Source organism: Artemia franciscana, chromosome 13 (assembly GCF_032884065.1).
Source record: "Artemia franciscana chromosome 13, ASM3288406v1, whole genome shotgun sequence".
Taxonomy (NCBI): Eukaryota; Metazoa; Arthropoda; class Branchiopoda; order Anostraca; family Artemiidae; genus Artemia; species Artemia franciscana.
In genome coordinates, this window is record NC_088875.1 from 1,839,659 (window position 1) to 1,860,546 (window position 20,888).

At 37.2% G+C, this 20,888-nt stretch overlaps 1 protein-coding gene across 2 annotated transcripts in view; it reads right to left on the bottom strand.

Moving 5' to 3' along the window:
* Positions 1-17,387, bottom strand: part of LOC136034372 (U4/U6.U5 tri-snRNP-associated protein 1-like) — a 37,838-nt gene extending 20,451 nt beyond the window's left edge. For both annotated transcript variants that reach the window (XR_010619168.1, XM_065715515.1), the window contains exon 1: positions 17,295-17,387. Coding sequence is in view for 1 of the 2 variants with exons in the window: in XM_065715515.1 (XP_065571587.1) it covers positions 17,295-17,350 (56 nt within the window). In the remaining variant the exon portion in view is untranslated. The remainder of the gene's footprint in view (positions 1-17,294) is intronic.
* Positions 17,388-20,888: the final 3,501 nt, after the last annotated feature.

Sequence of the window (20,888 nt, forward strand, 5' to 3'; positions counted from 1 at the left end):
GTATAATACCTTGGTTACACTTAACAGATTAGTTACAAAATCCACACTTGTAATATATAGAAAATCTATATTTATTGTATTCCCAGACTCCTTTCTGCTTAATTCCCAGTTTTTTCCTATCTTATTATCAAACTATGACATTTAGGAATGTATAATCTACCTATTATGCATTTGTGTATCTTTCTGTATTTCAAATGTCTGCATCAATCATATTAAAAAATAATTAAGCAGTTCAATGACTAGAGAATTTTCTTGGTTTGTCTAAAAAATTCTTGGATCTTTGAAATGCTTAAGTATTTTTGAAATTGAAGGAGACACGTAAAATTCAAATATGGAATCACACATTGGACAAAAAGTAATATTTAAAAAATCAAAGAAAATAATTGAAAAGCATGGCTGAAGTTGAAGAGACCATGAACATCTGATATAAATTATCTGCTCAATTTTCAGATCTTTTTATTATAGCGTTTTCTTCAGAAATTTGGGACAGAGTCTCATGATATTTCTGACCCCATTATGAGGGGGATGGAGAACAATTATTACATTAACAACCAGTCAAACATAACAGTACTGAGTAGAGAATTAGCTGGCTAGGGTAAAGGCACGAACAACTTGACGTATAATTTTGGAACCACTATTGAAACTTTCCTTCAAATCAGGATAACTCTGTTTAGTCATGATTTGGACACCATCTCTTGAAGCCTTCATTATATTTTGACAATGCAAAATGTGGAGAGTATATCTGACACACCCAGATAAGAAAAGAATGCTCAATTCAATCAGTTTCCTCTTTTCAACACAAAATGAGCTCCCAACAATGTTTTAGCTATGTAATGTTCAAACTGTCATTACTTGGTTATTTTTCAGTAAAAAAAAAGTTTAGATCAGCACCAATGCATCAAGATACCTCAGATCTTCTATAATATGTAGCCACATTGGCTTTTTCTTGATAAAATTAAGTTAAAATGGCAGCTAATATATTGAAAAAAACTATGTTCCAAGTGTTAAAAATTCCTGTCTGATGTAGTGGAATACCAGACCAACTAAAAATGTTCTTTCAGCCAAATTCAAATGTAGATCATAGCTTATATTATGATATTCATTTCTTTAGAGAATATCTTGTGGTAACCTTGTCAAAATTTTTGACTGACAGCAACAGGCTCTGTCAAAATATAGGTGACTCTGTCAAAACTTCACTAAACATGTAAAACAGATGAGAAACAATTGGCGCTGAAATTCAAGGGTCCTCTGACAAAAACATAGTTGTCAAATTTATGGGTGCTTTCTCAACAATGATAGATTTTGATCATTATTACTTGTAATAATATATCACATAAAAAAGAATATTAAAAAAAGCTTTATTTAATTGTAGTTTTACCAATTTGATGCTAGATTTTTCTATCATTTGAGGAGCCATTGCTTGGCCTCATGCTATGGTCAAATTTTTAAACGTTTGATTTGGTTGATCACAGCACCCTAATTCATTTATCACTAAATAAATTTGAAGCACATCCTCTCAGTAAATTTTATACATTTTTTTTTCAAATAGATTACAAGCTGTAAAATCCAAAATATTCTATCTGAGCCCATCCCTAATTAGCATGGAATTCCGAACCCAGCTAAAATGCTAATGAAACATGTTAAACTCCTTATTCATTCTTAAGTAGGTCATGCATATTTAAACAATTGTAGACTTTCCAGATAAAGGATAGTCAAAACTAAAATTTTTAAAGTGGATTAAATTGGTAGATTAACTTTGAAATGGCCAAATGTTGACAACACTTTGACTGTGAACAACAAAGAAATCTTTGCTGGACCATTAAAGATGAGAGAGAGTGGGCCATTCCAGATAGTTTATAAAGAGACCTATATCACACATTATATTATAGAGACCTAGGTCACACAACACTTCATATGGTTATCCAATTTTGTCCGTATACTTGAGGCAATTCTTTCAGCTTTTTCTCTTCCATTATCCAGTTCCAAAAATTGTAGGGAGGTATATGGACTAACAACAAGTCCTTTCACCTCTTTGACTTCTTCTTCAGAAAAACTAGCTACTGGAAGCGCTATTCTGCTCCAGTCTGCGAACAATGGATATATACGATTATGAACAATAATAAACTGTTATTGATTGTGGGAAGTGCGAGTACCTGAGCTACCTGTCCCCAGCAGTTTAAGGCACTAGGCCGGCCGGTACCAATACGGCTCTTCCTACTCATTCCCGCTCTCTTCTGCACAATCAAAAACTATGGATAAATTGCGTCCCATTAAAAATTGACTTCTTCAAGCTTTAATCCTTATTAAACAATATTTCTCTTCTTTAAGGTATCAATTGCTGCTTTAAATATCTTACGATCAATTTCCCATGGCAGGTTAGAATCCAGGATAGCTGTATAAGTATTTGGAATCTTAACCAAGGAGCAGAAACGCTTAAGAGCAACAGTCTCCTCACTCTGAGCCTGGCAATCAAATAAAATATGCTGGATTGTTTCCTCTGTTGAAAAGCAGATTCGGCATAAAGGGGAATGATGTAGCTTCCAATTAAATAACAAGCTATTTAGAAGTAGGGCACATGATTTCAGTCGGTAATATAGCACTGTATTTAATCTTGTATGAAATGGAGATAACATTAATGTACTGTGATTAACTTTGGATCTTTGCCTGATAATATCTCGTGAATTGAGGTCAGAGGAAGGACTAGGAGATAACATGGAAGCCTTTGCTGCTAGAGAATCAGCCATATCATTATATTTTATACCTTTATGACTAGGAACATGTTGAAAATAAACTTCATTTTCCTTGATCTTAAGATTAAGAAGCTGTCTTCTAATATTATATAAATCTTTGTCATTAGCAATTCTATTAATATTTTGGATCAGTAATAATGCTGATTTAGAGTCAGAGAGACAGAGTATATTTTCAGATTCAATGTTATAATTTATAAGAGCATCCAAGGCCAGGCGGATGGCACATAATTCAGCAGACAGGATAGAAGATCCCAATGGGAGAGGAGAATAAATATTCAAATTCAGGGATGGGATACATGCTCCTGCTCCAGCTCTTTCCCTCTGGACGGATCCATCAGTGTATATTTTTCTATAGTTGGGGTAAGCCTTTGAGATGTGTTCAGCCAAAATAGTCTGGATCTCATAATTAGGAATCAAATCTTTACTAATAGAGATAAGTTCTACTTGACAGCTTGGAGGACTCATTTCCCATGGGGGGGACTCAGTAAAGGGATATGCATGAAGCGAATGTTGATTCCAGTTTGGGACCTCCAGTTGAAACTGATTCCATGATGAATGGGCATTGGGACAGGCTGACTTCTCAGCAAAGGTATGTGCATATACAGCATGCTTGGCTCCATAAGCCTGGATTTGCGAGAAATACTTTATCCTTAGACTAGATGCTCTTTCACTTAGGGACACCAATCCCGACAGTGTTCTTAACTTTGACAGAGGAGTATGCTTATGCACACCCAAAGCTATTCGAATAGCAGAATTTTGTAAAGATTCAAGGATTTTGAATGAGGATGGGGGACGAGCTGAAAATATTTGAATCCCATATTCTATATTTGAACGAATATATAATTTGTAAAAATCCAAAATAATCTTTGGGTGACATCCCCACTTACTTCCAGCAAGTCTTTTTAGAATACAAAGTCTCTGAATAATCAGAGATTTCAAAGAATTAATATGTTCATGCCACTGCATTTTAGAATCCATTAATAAACCAAGTAACTTCACTGAATTGCAATATGGGATCTCCCTTGAGAAAATTGTCAGTGGATTAGGAGGATCTAGAGTACCATTAGTAAATATAATGGCTTTAGTTTTACTGATTGATATTGGAAAGCCAAATGCTAAAGAGAATCTCTGGACTAGACTTATATCATGTTGAATAAGGCTTTGAAGAAGGCTAATATCCCTTCCTGACTTCCAAATGATCAAATCATCTGCATAAAGGCCAAATGATGCATGAGATACTTGAAATTCAGAAACATACAAGTTGAATAGAAGAGGACTCAATATTGCACCTTGAGGAAGTCCTCTCGTAATGGGGCATTGCTCACTTCTAGACTGATTTACTTGAACGTAAAAATATCTATCAGTTAGAAAAGACTTTATAAAACTTATAAAAGGATACGGGAAGTCAAGATTTATTAGGATTTCCAATAATTTATTGTGGACTACATTTCCATAGGCATTCGACCAGTCAAACAGAACAGCCATTGTGACATGTCTTTTTTTGAGGGAGTTACAAACATCAGTTTCTAGCCGGGTAATGTTATCTAAAGAGCTATGTCCTTTTCTGAAACCTGTTTGTTCACTAGGAAAGAGATTGTTGACTTCAGAAAACCACTCAATTCTTGATAAGACAAGCCTTTCCAGAACTTTACTAAAGGAAGGTAATACTGATATAGGACGGTAAGACTTGAGATCATTAGATGAATAAGAAGGTTTTAAAGCTGGGAATACCTGAGCAATCTTCCAGGCATCTGGGAACTTTTGACTTGACCAAATAAGATTATAAAGACTTAAGAGGGCTGTATGAAACACCTTTGGGGACTCAAGAATCCACTTCATATAAATACCGTCATAACCTGGGGAAGACTTGATGTTAAGAGAATTAAGTGCTACACAAAATTCATCTTGGGAAAAAGGTTTCATCAGAGTACCCTTATAAGAACAGGTAAGAGGGAGATTACAAAAAGGAGGTCGGCTGGGATGAAAGTCTGAGCAATCATTTTTAAAAACATTGGTAAACAGATCTGCCTTCTTTTTATCTGATACAATTGGATATCCATCCTGAATGATATCATATCTACGGTCATCATTAGGCTGCTTTCCACTATTTAGTTGGCTAATGAAATTATGGACCTTTGAAATTGGGGTTCTAAAACTGATACTTGAGCTGAAATTCAGCCATGTACTCTGTTTAGCTCTCCTACAAATTAGTTTCACCTTAGCACATGACTGCTTATAAAAGATTGCTGTTGACTGAGATGGGTGCTTTTGAAACATTTTACGAGCCTTTCTTTTTGCCAGAACTGCAACCCTACACTCATCATTCCACCAATTCTTGGGTCTTTTGGAGCCATTGTAAAAACGTACCCTAGTCATTGGAATTGCCGATTTAGCTGACTCCAGCAGGATTGATCTCAAATTAGACTCAATGGCATTAATATCATAATTAGGAGAAACAAAGGAAAAATCTACTTCATTTAATATCTCACGAAAAAGGGACCAATTACCTTTGGAGTTGATAAATGTAGGGACGTAGGGTTTGGGAGTGTAGCATAAATCTTGAAATGATGTAAGAATTGCACAATGATCAGATTGGAGAGACGACACCTTTACCATCTGAACTAAATCATAATATGAAGAAGGACCTAGAAGCAAATCTATAGTTGAGAAAGAGTTAGAAGAAATATTATACCTGGTCTGAAAGTCAAATGGAGTGAAAATCAAGGTGTCAGGAAAATTGGACAATATGTACTCTATTCCTCTTCCTGCTTTGTTGCTACCTGCTGATTGTTCCCAGAGAGGACTGTGGGCATTAAAATCACCAAAAATAAAGGTATTATTACCTGATAATTCTGTTTCCAAGATACTTTGGATGTCCTTACTCCCACATGGATTATAAAAGGATTTTATGGCAAGATGGTTACCATTAGCTAAGGTAATTAATATGCCTACAACATCTATTTCATCCCTGTAGATAGTTAAGGGTTGAGGGGAGTGTTGGATTGAATCATGAACAAAAATTGCCACACCCCCTCCCTTTCTGTTAGTTGATCTATCCTTCCTGTAGCACTTGTACCCAGGCATTTTGATTTTCTTGTACTGATGAAGATTAGTCTCTTGTAGACAAATAATTCCTATTCTCTTATCATTTGCACATTGGATAAGATCAGCAAGTTTATTTGAATTTAAAGAGACGCAATTCCATTGTAGGATCTGCAGCTTAGTTAGCATAGGAAGGGTTGAATAGGTGACATGCATGATATTTTGAGAGAATGGATGATAATTCTGTTCCTATTTCATTGAAAATAGAATTGGAAAAGTAGTATTCTGCAATTTCTTTTGTTATACTGGCTTTTTTATCTTTAGCCATATTTGATTGTAATATTAGGTCCACTGATGCAACATATTTAATTAAATTAGTAATATGAGGTCCAACTCTATCTTGCATAGTTATGGCTTGAGTAGAAATATTAGGAAAAGCTGCCACTCTTTCAGACCAAGATTTAGGCTTAGTTTTAGGATTGTTGAGGGATGGGCTAGCTTCAGCCACCTTGGGATGCTCCTTAGCCAATGGAGGGTAAGAAGTCTCAGTAGGAGGTATGAGTGCCTGATTTGGGTGGTTCTTGTGGACCTGTAGCCAGGGTTTTTGAGGAAGGGCTAAATTCCCTTCTTTGGCCTCATTACCTCTTGGACCTGATGGTACTTTGGACCGCTTGGCCAGCTCCATTGCAGCTATTGGGAAAGGAACATTTTCTTGAAGAGCAATCTTTAAAACTTTAGCTCGTTGAACATATTTAGGACATGAATTGTGATCTGTTGATTGATGTCTACCATCACAGTTTGTACATTTAGGCACTTCAGTGCATCTACTTTCTGTAGACAGGGAGTGATTACCAAGGCAATTAGGGCACCCTGGCACAGAAGAAGAACAATACTTAGATGAGTGACCAAGCTTAAAACATTTTGAGCATTGAAGAGGTTTTTCTTGGTATATTTTATGAGCTTTTTGCTGACCAAAAAGGAATACTGAGTCAAATTGGGAACTAGCAGGTAAGATAAAGAGGACACTCTTACTACTTCTTGTTCCCTTAGAATCTAGTTTGCCCATACGATGAACATCCAGAACCTCCAGCATTTCCCCCTTATTGTTCATAAGGCCATCTTTCAAGTCGTCATTTGACAGTTCCAATGGTATGTTGTACAGTACTATTTTCTGAGAATTTTTCAGGGTTGGTTTCCACCATTCAGGTGTGACAGGGATATTGCCAATTTTATTTAGGCTAAGGGCTTTGTAGGCTTCATTTCTGTCTAGAAACATAACCATTAGTGAACCATCTCTGTTCACATTCACAGTGAAGCTGCATCTAAAAGTTTTGAAAAGATTCATTCTAATGTTAGTAATATTTTTGATAGAGAAGGATTGATCTTTTACTGTTGGAGCAAAAAGGATAATGGATTTGTCCTTTATCTCCACAGCTGGATTTGGGTTTGAGAGTCCCATTATTTCAGGAGGACTCATAGAAGGTTTTTTTCGTTTCTGTTTTCTGCCTACTGTCTGAAAATCCTCATTTAGCAGGTTGTCAGTTTCAGAGATTGGTGGCTCAGAGACCGTAATCATGGTTTCATTCAGGCTATCATCATTGGATATTGGAGATACAACAATAGGAATATCAGCTTCTGATAACCAATTAGATGGTTGGCCCCCTTCCCTGAGGGGGCTAGAAGTGTTAGGAAACATTGGGTTCAGGAAAGGGAAATTCCAGAAACTCTAACCACGCAATAGATTTATATGAAAAGGCAAAATAATACTTCTCAAACAAAAGGAGTAGCAAGAGCTTTAGTTCCTTTCACTCAGAAAATAAATGAAATCAATAATATAAATTTTTCATCAATTGATTTCTTCTTTTCTTACATTTTTTTTTTCCCCATTATCTGAATAGTATTTTATACATTTAAAAAAGTTTAAGAGAAATGAAGAATTAAAGTAATAAGAATATGCATGTTAAATCCACCAGGATCTGCCCACAAGTATTACCCAAGTATTTCAACACATGTTGAATTGGGTTCCAACTTACATTGAAAACAGGTAAATTTTTTGTTTTGTCAAATTTGTAGGTGAAAACAATCCAATATAAGAAAATCGCAGTTTTGTACCATTTTCTAATAAAACTTCAAGTTTCTAATCAAACAGTTACATTCATAGGTATTGTTTCCACACATTGAACCCCTTTTCAAACCAAAAGTCTTTCTGGAGTAAAAAAAAAAAGTTTTTTTTATGAAAACTCTTGAATCGTCTGTACCTTTACTCTAGCACTCTTTTGTTATTATGGTGTATTTTTCTCTTTGAGCTTAGAATGAATGAGTAGTATATTACCAAAAAAAATTATACAGTTTTCTACTCATTAAGAATATAATCCCAGTAGCACTCTATTCAGAATTCTTCCAAAAGAAACACCAGTAAATGAAAAAGTAACCCCTTTTGATTTCTTTTTTTATGCTCTTTCTGATATTCATAGTTGCATATGTGGCAATGAAACTCTTCTCTACCTTATGGTCCCAAATATAGCCCTAGGCTTTGTAAACAAGAGCTAATATAATAATTATATGGCATTTGTGACAAAGTCAGAAGAGCCAAAAGCTCATATGGCATGAGCTCTAGCAAAATTCTAAGAATCAATAAATTGATTTAAAGGGAAAATAAGAGCCTTAATGCTGGTCAGGATTTAAAATGAGAGCTCTGAGACACGAGGTCCTTCTAAATATCAAAATTCGTCAAAATCCAATCCCCCACTCGTAAGTTAAAAGTACCTCATTTTTTCAAATTTTTGCTCTCCCTTCAGCCCCCCAGATGGTCGAATTGGGGAAAACGACTTTATCAAGTCAATTTGTGCAGGTCCCTGACATGCCTACCAATTTTAATTGTCCTACCATGTCCAGAAGCACCAAACTTGCTAAAGCACTGGACCCCCCCTTAACTCCCACAAAGAGAGCAGATCCAGTCTGGTTATGTCAATCAAGCATCTACAACATTTGCTTATTCTACCCACCAAGTTCCACCTTGACCTGATCAGGTCAGGAATAGAAAATAAGAGCTTTGAGACATTATTTCCTTCTAAATATCAAATTTCATTAAGATCTGGTTACCTGTTCTTAAGTTAAGAATACCTCAATTTTCTAATTTCTCTGAATTAACACCCCTTCCCCCAAAGAAAGCGAATCCATTCCACTTATGTCAATCATGTATCTAAAACTTGTGCTTATTCTTTCTACCAAGTTATATCCCAATCTCTCCACTCCAAGTGTTTTCCAAAATTCCTGGTTTCCAAGATTTCTATTTCCCCCTCCAACCCCCTATGTCCCCAGATCTGGGAACATAAAAATGGAGCATCTGAGACATAAGATTTTTCTACATATCAAGCTTCATTAAGATCCAATCACTCATTTGTAAGATAAAGATACCTCAATTTTCATGTTTTCCAAGATTTCCGATTTACCCCTCCAACTCCCCTCAATGTCACCAGATCTGGACTGGATTTAAAATAAGAACTTTTAAGCACAAGATCCTTTTAACTGTCAAATTTCATTAAGATCTGATCACCCATTCACAAGTTACAAATACCTCATTTTTTCTAATTTTTCCAAATTACCCCCCTCCCCTAACTCCCCCAAAGAGAGCAGATCCAGTCCGGTTATGTCAGTCACATATCTCGGACTTGTGCTTATTCTTTCCACCAAGTTTCATCCTGATCCCTCTACTCTAAACCTTTTCCAAGATCTCCAGTTCCCCCCCAACTCCCCCCAATGACACTGGATCCAGTCAGAATTTAAATAAGAGACCTGAGTTACGAGGTCCTTCTAAATATGAAAGTTCATTAAGATCCAATCACTCCTTTGTAAGTTAAAAATGCCTCATTTTTCAAATTTTTCAGAATTAACCCTCCCCAACTCCCCCAAAGAGAACAGATCCGTTCTGATTATGTCAATCGTGTATCTAGGACTAGTGCTTATTTTTCCCACCAAGTTTCATCCCAATATTCCCACTCTAAGCATTTTCAAAGATTTTAGGGTTCTCCCTCTAACTCCCCCCAATGTCACTGGATCTTGCTGGGATTTAAAACAAAAGCCCTGAGACACAATTTCCATATAAATATCAAATTTCATTAAGACCTGATCACCCATTTGTAAGTTAAAAATACACCATTTTTTTCTAATTTTTCTGAATTAACTGTCCCCCCACTCCTCCCCAGATGGTCAAATCAGGGAAATGGCTATTTTTAATTTAATCTGGTCTGGTCCCTGATATACCTGCCAAACTTCAATGTCCTAGCTTGTCTGGAAGTACCTAAACTAGCAAAACCAGGGCCAACAGACAGACAGACAGACCAACAGAATTTGCAATTGCTATATGTCACTTGGTAAATACCAAGTGCCATAAAAACTAAAGGAAAGACTGCTGATGAAATTCATACTTTATAATATTCAGTAGGTTTCAATCAACCAAGCTTTCACCTTTTTTTCCCCATTCTTCATCAACATTTTCAAGTAATTTAAAAAGCAATAGAATTTGATGATGTATACACCAGGCTATTAAATCATTCATCAAAGCCCCATTTTCTTTTGTTCTTAAGTTGCATTTCTTTAAATTAAAAAATAAAATAAAAATGAAATAGCCTTTGCTATCTAAACCCTCAATCTGCTGCCAAGAATAGGCAAAGTAGTTATTTTTGTGCTGGATAGTTGTTTTTGTTTTTATTTATTGTCAGAATGCAGCTCAAGTACAAAGAAAACACCATTAAGAATTACTAAAGCAAAAAAGGCTATCATTTACAGATAATTTTAAGATACAGACGAAAATGGAAAGAAATACAAGAATATGATTTGGAATTAAGTCAAAAGAAAATGAAATTTGCTCCAAATTGTAAGTAAGAATTTCAGCAGTTTTCATCTTAGTCATAAACAATGCTGAATATTTTCAATGTATTTCTAGTCATTAGTGAAGACTAATCTTGGAAGTCTAAGCTGGAAATTAAAATATAATATTAAAATTAGATAACAAGATATTACAATTAGAAAAGAAAAACATCTTAATCATAGACAGGCCCAATTTTGGACAGATATCATATAAAACAAACACTGCAAAGTAGAACAATTGTACCTAAACAGGCTATACTATAAGGGTAATTATTGACAAATCTACATAATGAAACATAATGTTTTCCAAGATTTTAGTTAACCAGTCTCAACTAGGCTGGTGTAAACTTCCAGCCACTCTTTATTATTTAAACCTATATACACCATATCTAAGACTATGAGCCTAGTGTCCATGATCAGGGAAGACACTTTTAAACTATCATAATATTAGGAGCATAAAATAAGGAATATAATGGTACTATTTTTATTACAATGACTCTCACCAAATATTATCATAAATTGGAAGTCACTTTTAGGTCTATTTAAGGGCTTAAATAGCATTTGCAAGTGAAATGATTATCATATTTGGAAACAGGATAAAAAATGTATTGAGCAGTGTTTCTACCTTGCTTCTATGTAAGCAGGTTAATAAAATTGTCTAAAATTTTAACACTTGACAATTACTTTCATTTTGATTAAGATGTTTCCTTCTGTGGAGCTGCCAAACTAAAGTGTTACCAAAAACAGTATATGATGGCCTAGATGAAAAATAAGGAGCATAATGGCACTACTTTTATTTTATTAAAACAGGTTAGGCCATGTTTTTTTTCAAAATTAAGGTAACCTAACTATAGACCTGTCATGTGGTCTTTCTAATCTGCTAAGTCCTAGAAATAAGAAAAGCATTGACATAATAAGATGGCAACACCCTCCTAGGACACAATTTAGACCTTGGATTTATTCCTGAAGGTTTTATCCACCTGTTGAAACTACTATTCTATGACAGCAAGAAGTCCTTATACTAGGATTTTACCTTAAATTACCTTAAAATTACCTTAAATCGCACTGGCCGGCGAATAAGGTTGGGTGAACATCCTGTAGATTCGCCGGTTGAGTGATGGAGGTGGAAGTGCGTTGTCTAGTTCCGTTGAGTAGATCCACTGGCCTCCCAGTGTAGTTTCCACTCCATCGCTGCCCAGTCTCGGTCAATTGCTTTTTTGAAGTTGTCAACAGTTTTGGACTGAACTGTTTCTTCACTAAGGGAATTCCACAGTGGAACAGCACGAGTTGAGAAGAAGTTGGAACGTTCTCTCTGTGAGCTTCTTTGTTGCTGGAGCTTCTTGGTGTGGCCCCGGGTGTGGCTAGAGAGCGACTTATTAAAAAGCCCTGGTGTGACACCATTCTCCAGCAGCTTGTGGGTCAGGATTGCATCTCCGCGTTTCCTCCTGTACGTCAGGGTTGGGAGCTTGAGTTTCTTGAGGCGTTCAGGGTACGAGAGGTTCTTACATTTGGTTGGTAGTTTTGTAGCCCTCCGCTGAACGCTCTCAAGGATCATCTTGTCCACGACATAGTGGGGAACGGCAAGAGAGACTCCGTACTCAAGTTGCGGTCTGACCAGTCCTGTATATAGCTTCCTGATTGTCCTGGGAGATCTACTGGTGATATTACGTCTGATGAGACCAAGGGACCTGTTGCCTTTTGCAGCTAGGTATTTGCTGTGACTATGGAATTTCATTTTGTCATCAACAATGACCCCAAGGTCTCTTTCTTTGGTGACAGTTTCCAAAGTTATGAGCTTCCCAGTACGATCTGTCATTGTATATGTCATTCCTGGGTTCTTAGGGCCAAGATGTAGGACTTTGCACTTTTCAGCATTAAACTCGAGGGACCAGGAAGAGGACCAGTTGTTGAGGGTGTGCAGATCTGCCTGCAGAGCTGCGCACTGTTGGTTGTTTGCGACTGGGCCAAACAATTTCGAGTCGTCTGCAAACAGTTTAAGGTCATTTTGCACTGACTGGGCTGAGTCATTGATGAACATGTTGAAGAGGGTAGGTCCCAGTTTAGTTCCTTGCGGAACTCCGCTGAGCACTGGAGTTGGGTTTGACATGATTTGATTCCCCTCCTCATCATACATCATCACCCTCTGTATTCTATCCTTGAGAAACTGGATAATCCATTCCCTTACATCTTGGTGGAGTTGATAGAACTCTAGTTTCCTTTCCAGGTACGAGTGTACTACCTTCTCGAAAGCTTTGGCTTGGTCCAGCAAGAGTACGTCAACTGGAAGGCCTTCCTCAATCATCTTGGTGATTATGTCATATGATTGAATTAGGTTTGTCTCCACAGAGCGACCCTTCCTGAAACCATGTTGTCCATCGTATAACAGGCTGTTAGTTTCCAGATGTGCAACGATTGCATCATTTAAGACGCCTTCCATGACTTTTGATGGGACAGAAGTCAGGCTGATGGGTCTGTAATTCTGTGGTTTATCTTTCTGTCCTTTTTTGAAAACTGGCATGACATTTGCTGTTTTCCAGTCAGAGGGAATAGTTTTGGAAGCTATTGACATCTGGAATATTCTTGTCAGGGGTTCCGCTATTTCAGCTGCGGTCTCCTTCAGCAACCTAGGATGGATGCCATCGGGTCCCTTTGCCTTGGATGGGTCCAAAGTTTTTAGGCGCTTGTAAGTATCACAAGCTGTGAACTGGATCGGTGGCATAGGGTGTTTGATGTGGGTGGTTGGCATATCCGGTGGGGGGCATCCAGGGTCTTTAGAGAAATTTGACGAGAAGCATTGATTGAGGGTATCTGCCATTACCAATGGGTCGGTTATTTTGGTTCCATCGCTGGAGGTAAAATGATGGATCGACCTGCGGCTTGGGTTGTTTGAAGTGACATATCTCCAAAACTTTTTTGGATTGGTTTTTGCCTCTAGTGCTATCGACTCCTCATATCTTATGGTTGCTTTTCTGGTCGCATTTCTCAGTTTGTTCCTGGCCTTTTTGTACTGCTCTAGATGGGCTGCACTCTCACATTTTTTATACTTTTTCCAAGCTTTCTTTTTCTTATTAATGACTTTTTTTAGCTGTGGTGACATATACGGAAGGGTTCTGGGACGTTCTGAGAAGTAAGTTTTCGTATGCTTCAACTCAAGACTCAGTAGTATGTCCTTGAAAAGCTCCCAGGATGCTTCAGTGTCTTGCTGCAAGGAGTTTTCCCATTCAATCTCTTGTAGGTCCTGGCGTATTTTCTTGTAATCAACAAACGTTCGTTTGATTTTGTTGGTTGGTATCTGATTCAAGATTATTGCACTCAGGATACAAAGATGGTCGCTTGCTCCAAGGGGGGGTAAGTTTGCTGTTGACATAATTTTTTCGGGGTTGTTTGACAGAACGAGATCAAGGAGAGATGGAGTTTGATGATCTCTATGTCTGGTAGGGAACTCAACTGTCTGGACCAGCAGGTTATCAGCAAAGGCTTCAAGAGTTGGATTGGTATAGTTGTTTTGAAGAGTAAAGCCTAAACCATCGACCCACCTGGTGTCTGGCATGTTAAAGTCTCCTGTAATGATGACATTTTTGGGGTTACATATTGTCATTTCATTTATAATATTTGCCACATACTGAAATGATTCTTCAGAGCTGGGGGGGGGGGGAAGGGCTACGGTAAATCACACCAATTCTAAACTTTTCAGACCCTACTGTCAATTCAACCAGGATAGACTCTACCCAAAAATAATTGGCACTTGTGAAAAGGTCAAAGTTATTTACCTTCAAGGCTGACTTGATGTATATGGCAACTCCTCTCCTCACATTGGGTCTGTCCAGATTCGAAATGACTGTGTATCCTGGTATCTGAATATGGCTATCCTCCAGTCTATTTTGAGAGTTTTTTGGGCAAATTTCACTTAAGCACACAACGTCTATATCTTCGTGAGCCAGCAACACTTTTAGCTCATTCAGCTTGTTTGGCAAGGAGTCAATGTTTGTTGACAACACTTTCATCACTTGTTTCTGTCTGCTTCTTCTTCTTCCTGAGCCCGCTAGAACTAGCATGTCATCGTTGGATGACGGACTTTCGTCTGCTTCGCTAGATGCTGCGTCAGTTGAATAAGAATCTGGCGAGTTGTATTCCGATTCAACAGAAAGAACGCAGCTAGTGTCAGATTTGGCAGTTTCAAAACTGCATTCCGATGAATGTTCATGAGCTGATATGGAACTACTATATAATACACTGTTAAATGACACTAAACTACTATTTACATGTCTTTCGTCTGGCTGTGCATCTAGTGCTCCATCGCTCCCAATGCTGGGGGTGGAGCTTGCTGACCGTTTTTTGAAACGACTTTGCCGTTCCGTACTCCGAGGTCAGTCTCACCGTTTGCAATCCGTCTTTTAAGTTCCTCTGTAGCGCTCTTACGTTTAGCTCTGTCCTCTCGGGACTCATCGCTATGGAACTGTATGTCTGCTTTCAGCTCGACAGATTTTTTCAAGATCTTTACCTTGGTGGCAATGTCTGTAACACTAAAAAGAATCGGGGGAGGGCGGTCTGGGACTTGCTGGGTGGGTGGTTTGTTTGCACCGAGTCTTTTCAGGTTCAGAATTTTGACGCCGGGGAGACTATAATCTGAGGCTAGGTGCTGGATCACAAAGTTTGTATCATCGTCTGTAGGTGAGACACCGTAAGCGATGAGGTTCAGTTTCCTGCGTTGTCTGTCCCTATCCTGCCTCATCACTTTTAGGACTTGGTCCTCTAGGTCAGTACCAACTTTTCCCTCCGCGACTAGTTTAGAGATTCTGCTATCGACATCAGCAACAGAACACTTAGATGCCATGTCTCTTTCAATGTTGGAGATCCGATCACTGAGTGGGTTTACTGCCTCGCTTATTTCTTTTGTGATACTGTCCTTAAATAAGTCGAACGAATCATCAAACTTTTTTGTGATTCGATCTTCAAACTCGGAAAGGAGGGTTTTTACTTGGTTACCAATGTTACTTTGATTGGACGACTGCGGTGCCCTGAGTTTGCACACTGGGCATACCCACTGGCAACCAATTCGCCTTGTCATCTTTGTGAAAAGATTGTACTCAGCTAGGGGCATCTCCAAACACTTTATACATAGCCAATTTTCACAAGAATCACATTCAAGGGCAGATGAGTTAGGGTCTAATGCTACCGCGCATGCTGAGCATTTGTCTTGGCCTTTAATCGGACTGTCTTTCTTCCGCTTAGATGACTGCAATGCCATCTGTGGTTCTTTCTCGAAAAGTCTGTAATTAGTTCGTACTCGTAGGTGGCAGCACTTTTATTCACAACCGCGGGTCTGGAAGTCTAACACTGGTCCATATTACACAGGAAAAGTTCTATTTTCTGGTTCTACAGTTTTGGTTTAGTATATTTGCCAATTTTGTTCTTTGGTTAGTGTTCTATGTTCGCCACAATTCACTATTATTCACAGAGCAAAAAACAGCTGGTGTTGCCATATTGCATCACCATCATCACCTCCAATTTGCCTAACTTTTACCAATATTTATTACTACAGAGCTGTCAAACTAGAATTTTACCAAAATCAGCCAGGGGGTCCCCTATGAGGGGAACATGGGCACACATCCTTGTTGTGTTTAGCAAATCATTAAAAAGTTCATTGGCAAAATACTTGTACAAAGTTCTGCTACTGTAATGCCTTAATCTTTGTGTTACCAGGCAAATAGGTAAAATTCAAGTTTAGCTATTTTTGCTATCTTGGAAAGGGTTAGGAAAATGGAACTTTCAGTAATAAACCAGGGCCAAAAACATTCTCTATGAAGTTATTGCCTAACTTCCATATTAGCCACTCTTCTTATTTATAGGTCTTGGAAGTTTGCCTACTTGAAGGATTTGGCAAAACAAAATTTTATCTTAATTTTCAGATTTCAACTTCTATTTCTCTGGTTCTGAAAAATGCAATTCTTGTCTTTTGAGAAGAATTCTAATCTATATCAATGTTTTTTGGTAAATATATGACTGTCCATATTATTGACTTATCAATAAAGTAAACATACTACTCAATACCTTTTTTTGCTCTTTATGAATAAAATAATTGATTCTATTGCAAAATTCATACTTAAGCCCTTTTTGAACTGTTAAAAATGATGAACTTTGATTAAAGTTAGAGTTATCAGTTCTTTTCCAACAAAATATTATGTTTTCTCAGTGATGTTTTCTTGGTTGTTTTTGACAAAAATAATACTACATTTTCTCAGTGCCATAATTATTTATAATAAGGCTAGTTTAGTTTAGGTTATATTAGGTCAAAAAGTGCTTAAAAAAGTCATCAAGTGGTATGTTCACTTTATTGGTAAGCCAATAATATGGACAGTCATAGGTATATTTATAGCAAACAGTATTACTGGCTTTTGTATATAATGAATATACCACTCAATGCCTTTTTTTATACTATTTACAAATATAATAATCGCTTCTACCAGAAATTCAGATTTAAGCACTTTTTGACCTCTTAAAAATGACCTAAATATGGGGTATAAAAAAGGCTTAAACATTGGCTTCAAACTTTATAACATTGGATTCAAACTTACAAAGTGACAAAGGTCTTCTCAAACAAAAAATTAAAGAATAACAAAAAAAGTGACAAACCTGCTACGACTTCGATGTTTCTTTTTTTTCAAACTTTTATCTTTCTTCGACCCCATTTTACCTTTAAGCTTTAATTAAAATTCTTCTTTAAATACTCGACGTCGAAATATATGTTTCGAAACTCTTAATATAATAGATAGCTCTCTAACAGGACACTTTATGAAGAACTGAGGAGAAAAAACTTCAAAACCTGGAACTGAAGTGAGGAAAGAACTGAATTCCTGGGCCATAATTTCACTCTGAAGTGTGATGTGGAGCAATTATGGCAAACAAATTTCTTAAGGCCAGGTAAATGTACCTTTTTTTAATGCTAATTTACAAAGAAAACGGTAGCGATTCGAGTTTAAAAAAATTCTAGTAAACAGCACCAAATCTCATGGTGATTATTAGAAAAAATATTCTTCCTGATGTATTTTAATCCTCAATCGTTTCTTTCTCTTTAATAGAAAAATCATAATAAGAAAATACGGATCAATTATGCAACTATTAATACCTTGCAGCGGAATGCTGGTGTCCATGATTTTTAGTTTGGAAATTTCGTACAAGGTGCTCTCTTTTTGTATTATTATCGTTTGCCCAATTATTGCTGAAATCTGTGCCGGAAAAAGTTACGTGCGTCCAACCCTTTACCGTCTAGTCGTTTTATGAAATATAGGGTGGTGATTATAAATTTTAATGTTGAGGTTAAACATCAATTTTGTTGCATTGATTAGATACGCCACAGTGAATGCCTTCAAAGAGTTAAAATGGTTTCTCTTTGTGTAAGTAGATGTTCCAAAAGTATTTAAATGCCTAAGCATCTAAACATATTTTATAACTTGCCTCTTAGTGAATTTTCATCCCACTGGGATCTTTTTTCCGTTTTTAAACACTTTTTAATGAAGCTAAATACTCTTTTCTGGCTTGATATTACGCATTCGTTGTCACCAAAGCTTTTTCGCATTTTGTTTCTCTGATAATTCAAAATCCGTAATATCTTAAAATTCAAGGGGAAAGAGGGTTGTTCACAAAATATATGTTATTAATGACAGAAGAAATAGATGGGTCAAACCTGAATGATCAAATTGTTGAACCTGCTACTGGTAAATTTCTTCTGCTCAGATATTTTCGTGACTTATTTCACTCTATTAGAGTCGGTGAGGTAGTTTGCACCAGTGATACAGCTGTTAAAGTACGATTGTTGAAATATTTTTATGACGGAAACTGACAGTTTAGCAGCCAAAGTTGTTTTCCCAGGTGACAGGGGATTTCTCCAAGCGTGGCCCTACTTTCCGGTCACCCGAATTAGTGGAAAGGCTTTTCTGGATAGCAAAGGGCAAGTTCACCAGGGAAATTAAAATGCTGGTTGAAAAACCTTTCAGACTTTGCTGTTACTTTAGAGCAAATACGCAGCAAGAGTTACTGTCTTCAAGGCAGTAAGTTCAAGAGCCTTTAAGGCAGACTGATATTAGCACTACACTGACTCCATGTACTGTCTCGAGTCTGTATAATGTTTATACCAGTTTCAGTTTAAACTAATGATCAATCAGTTTGAGGCTTTATTTGAAGTACGGTTGAAATTAAAAAGACAGTACAAACATTTTATTGGAAGAGTATCTTTAAACACTATTTAAGAGTGGTTTACGTCGACAACCCAGTATTTATATTTGATTACTTTTTAAAATTATTTACATTGTTACAACACTGCCTATCAAATTGGTTTACACTGAGTTTGTGCCGCACTAGCCAAGGGCATGGCGTGCTGGATATGCAATACTTCGTCCGTAAGGGCAGGAGATCGGGTCCTAGTATAAATGATAATTTGGTTGGGAACGAGGGTTAGAGGTATGATAATATAAGCTCAGCCAGATTCAATACAGCTCCAATTGCGTACTGGAAGAAATCTGGGAGACAAACGAAGGGAAGATGATTTGCCTTCAATCACGCATTGTACTCCGGCAGAAGGCAGAGAATCGAATGATCGGTACCAATGAAACGCGGATCGTCTGTATGCCAAATTTGTTTGTTTTTAAGTTTAGGCCCATGCGATTTTAACAAAGTCCTATATGAATTTCATCGGTATTCTCAATTTGAAATTTTTTAGGAGCGTTTCTTGAATAAAGTTTGAAATCAGAGCAAAATCCTTATGATTTTATTAAAATTTATCAGTTTGAACTCAGCTTTACATTATATCCACAAGAATTTAAACTTCCTTTTTTCTGGGGGATTAATTTCATCTGACCGTCAGAGATCGTTCTACATTTTTACGTTCAATAGCTTGTGTTACCAAGTCACAATGTGAAACCACTAGGAAATTTTCTGAATAGCAACTGACAGCATTCATATTTCCATTATTGGAAAATGAATAATTGGAAGAGGCACTTAAAAAAAAAACCAAATTAAGCAGTCCACCAGCAGGGATCTAGTCTTTTACTCATTTAGAGCAAGATCTGCCACACGCAAAAAAACTTAGGTATGATCTATGAGGTAGATTAGGCTATAAGGCTGGTTACAAGCTCTACGGATTTATCTTTCTAACAGAATTGTCTGATGGAATAAAATTCTAAATAAAATAGTTTTTAGTTACTTGGCCTTTTGCTTTACACAGACCTACTTACTTATTTTACTTTCAACGGAAACTAGACGCCTCGCCTGGCATCCATAATTATTCCAACAAAAGTTTTCACGAGGCACGATTATGTACAACGGCTTGGACATGGCACAGCCAGTCACTGTCCCAGAGCCGACCGAAAAGGCAGAAGCCTTCAACTGGCTCTACGTCATTTTTAATAACTGAAAACCAATCTTTCTTCTGGCATCCAGGTCAACGTTTCCAATTTTCAAGCAGCCGTAATTTAATAGCGGACTTCGAGATGCATCAGCAGTCTTCATGGCGGAGACAATGGCCCAGCCACATGAGTGGTCGTCTCTTTACAATTTCCTAGACTGGGTACAATTGCTCACAGCACCCAAGAATCTCCTCTGTAGGATGCTTGTCCATTACTCTGGGTGCGTAAAATACAACAAAGAAAAACGTGATAAAAAAAAAAAAATCAGCTTACTACTGCTTCAAGCTTTGACAGCCTATATTTCGCCCCTATATAGTAGAATACCTCTGACGATTGCCTCGTAGGCTTTAAGTTTCGTAGTGAGACTTGTGCTTCAATACTTCCATAGCGATTTATTGACCTTAGAAAAGCTGGCAGAGGAGAGTTGAATATACCTTTAAATTTCTTGATCAGATCCTAACTCCGAATCCATAAGGGATCCGAGTTAGAAGAATTCTTTAATTTGCTCAATGCTGTCGTCATCTAGGGATATAGAAGGAGGATTCTGGAAATTGACACACATCACTTTGGTCTTTGTTGATTTCTTAATCCGACCATTGCAGAGTCGTAAGCAGCTTCGTTCATCCTCATTTGGGCTTCCAGTGGATCATCCTCTCCTAGGGTTATATCATCAACAGAGTATAAGACAGTAACTTGAACACCTTTTCCGATCGTTCCTCTTTCGTGTGTGCTGACAACTTTCTTCACAATCCAGTCAATTACATAATTAAAAAGGATGTCAACTTGATTCACTCCTGAATCTACGGCAAACGTTTTAGTCTTTTCA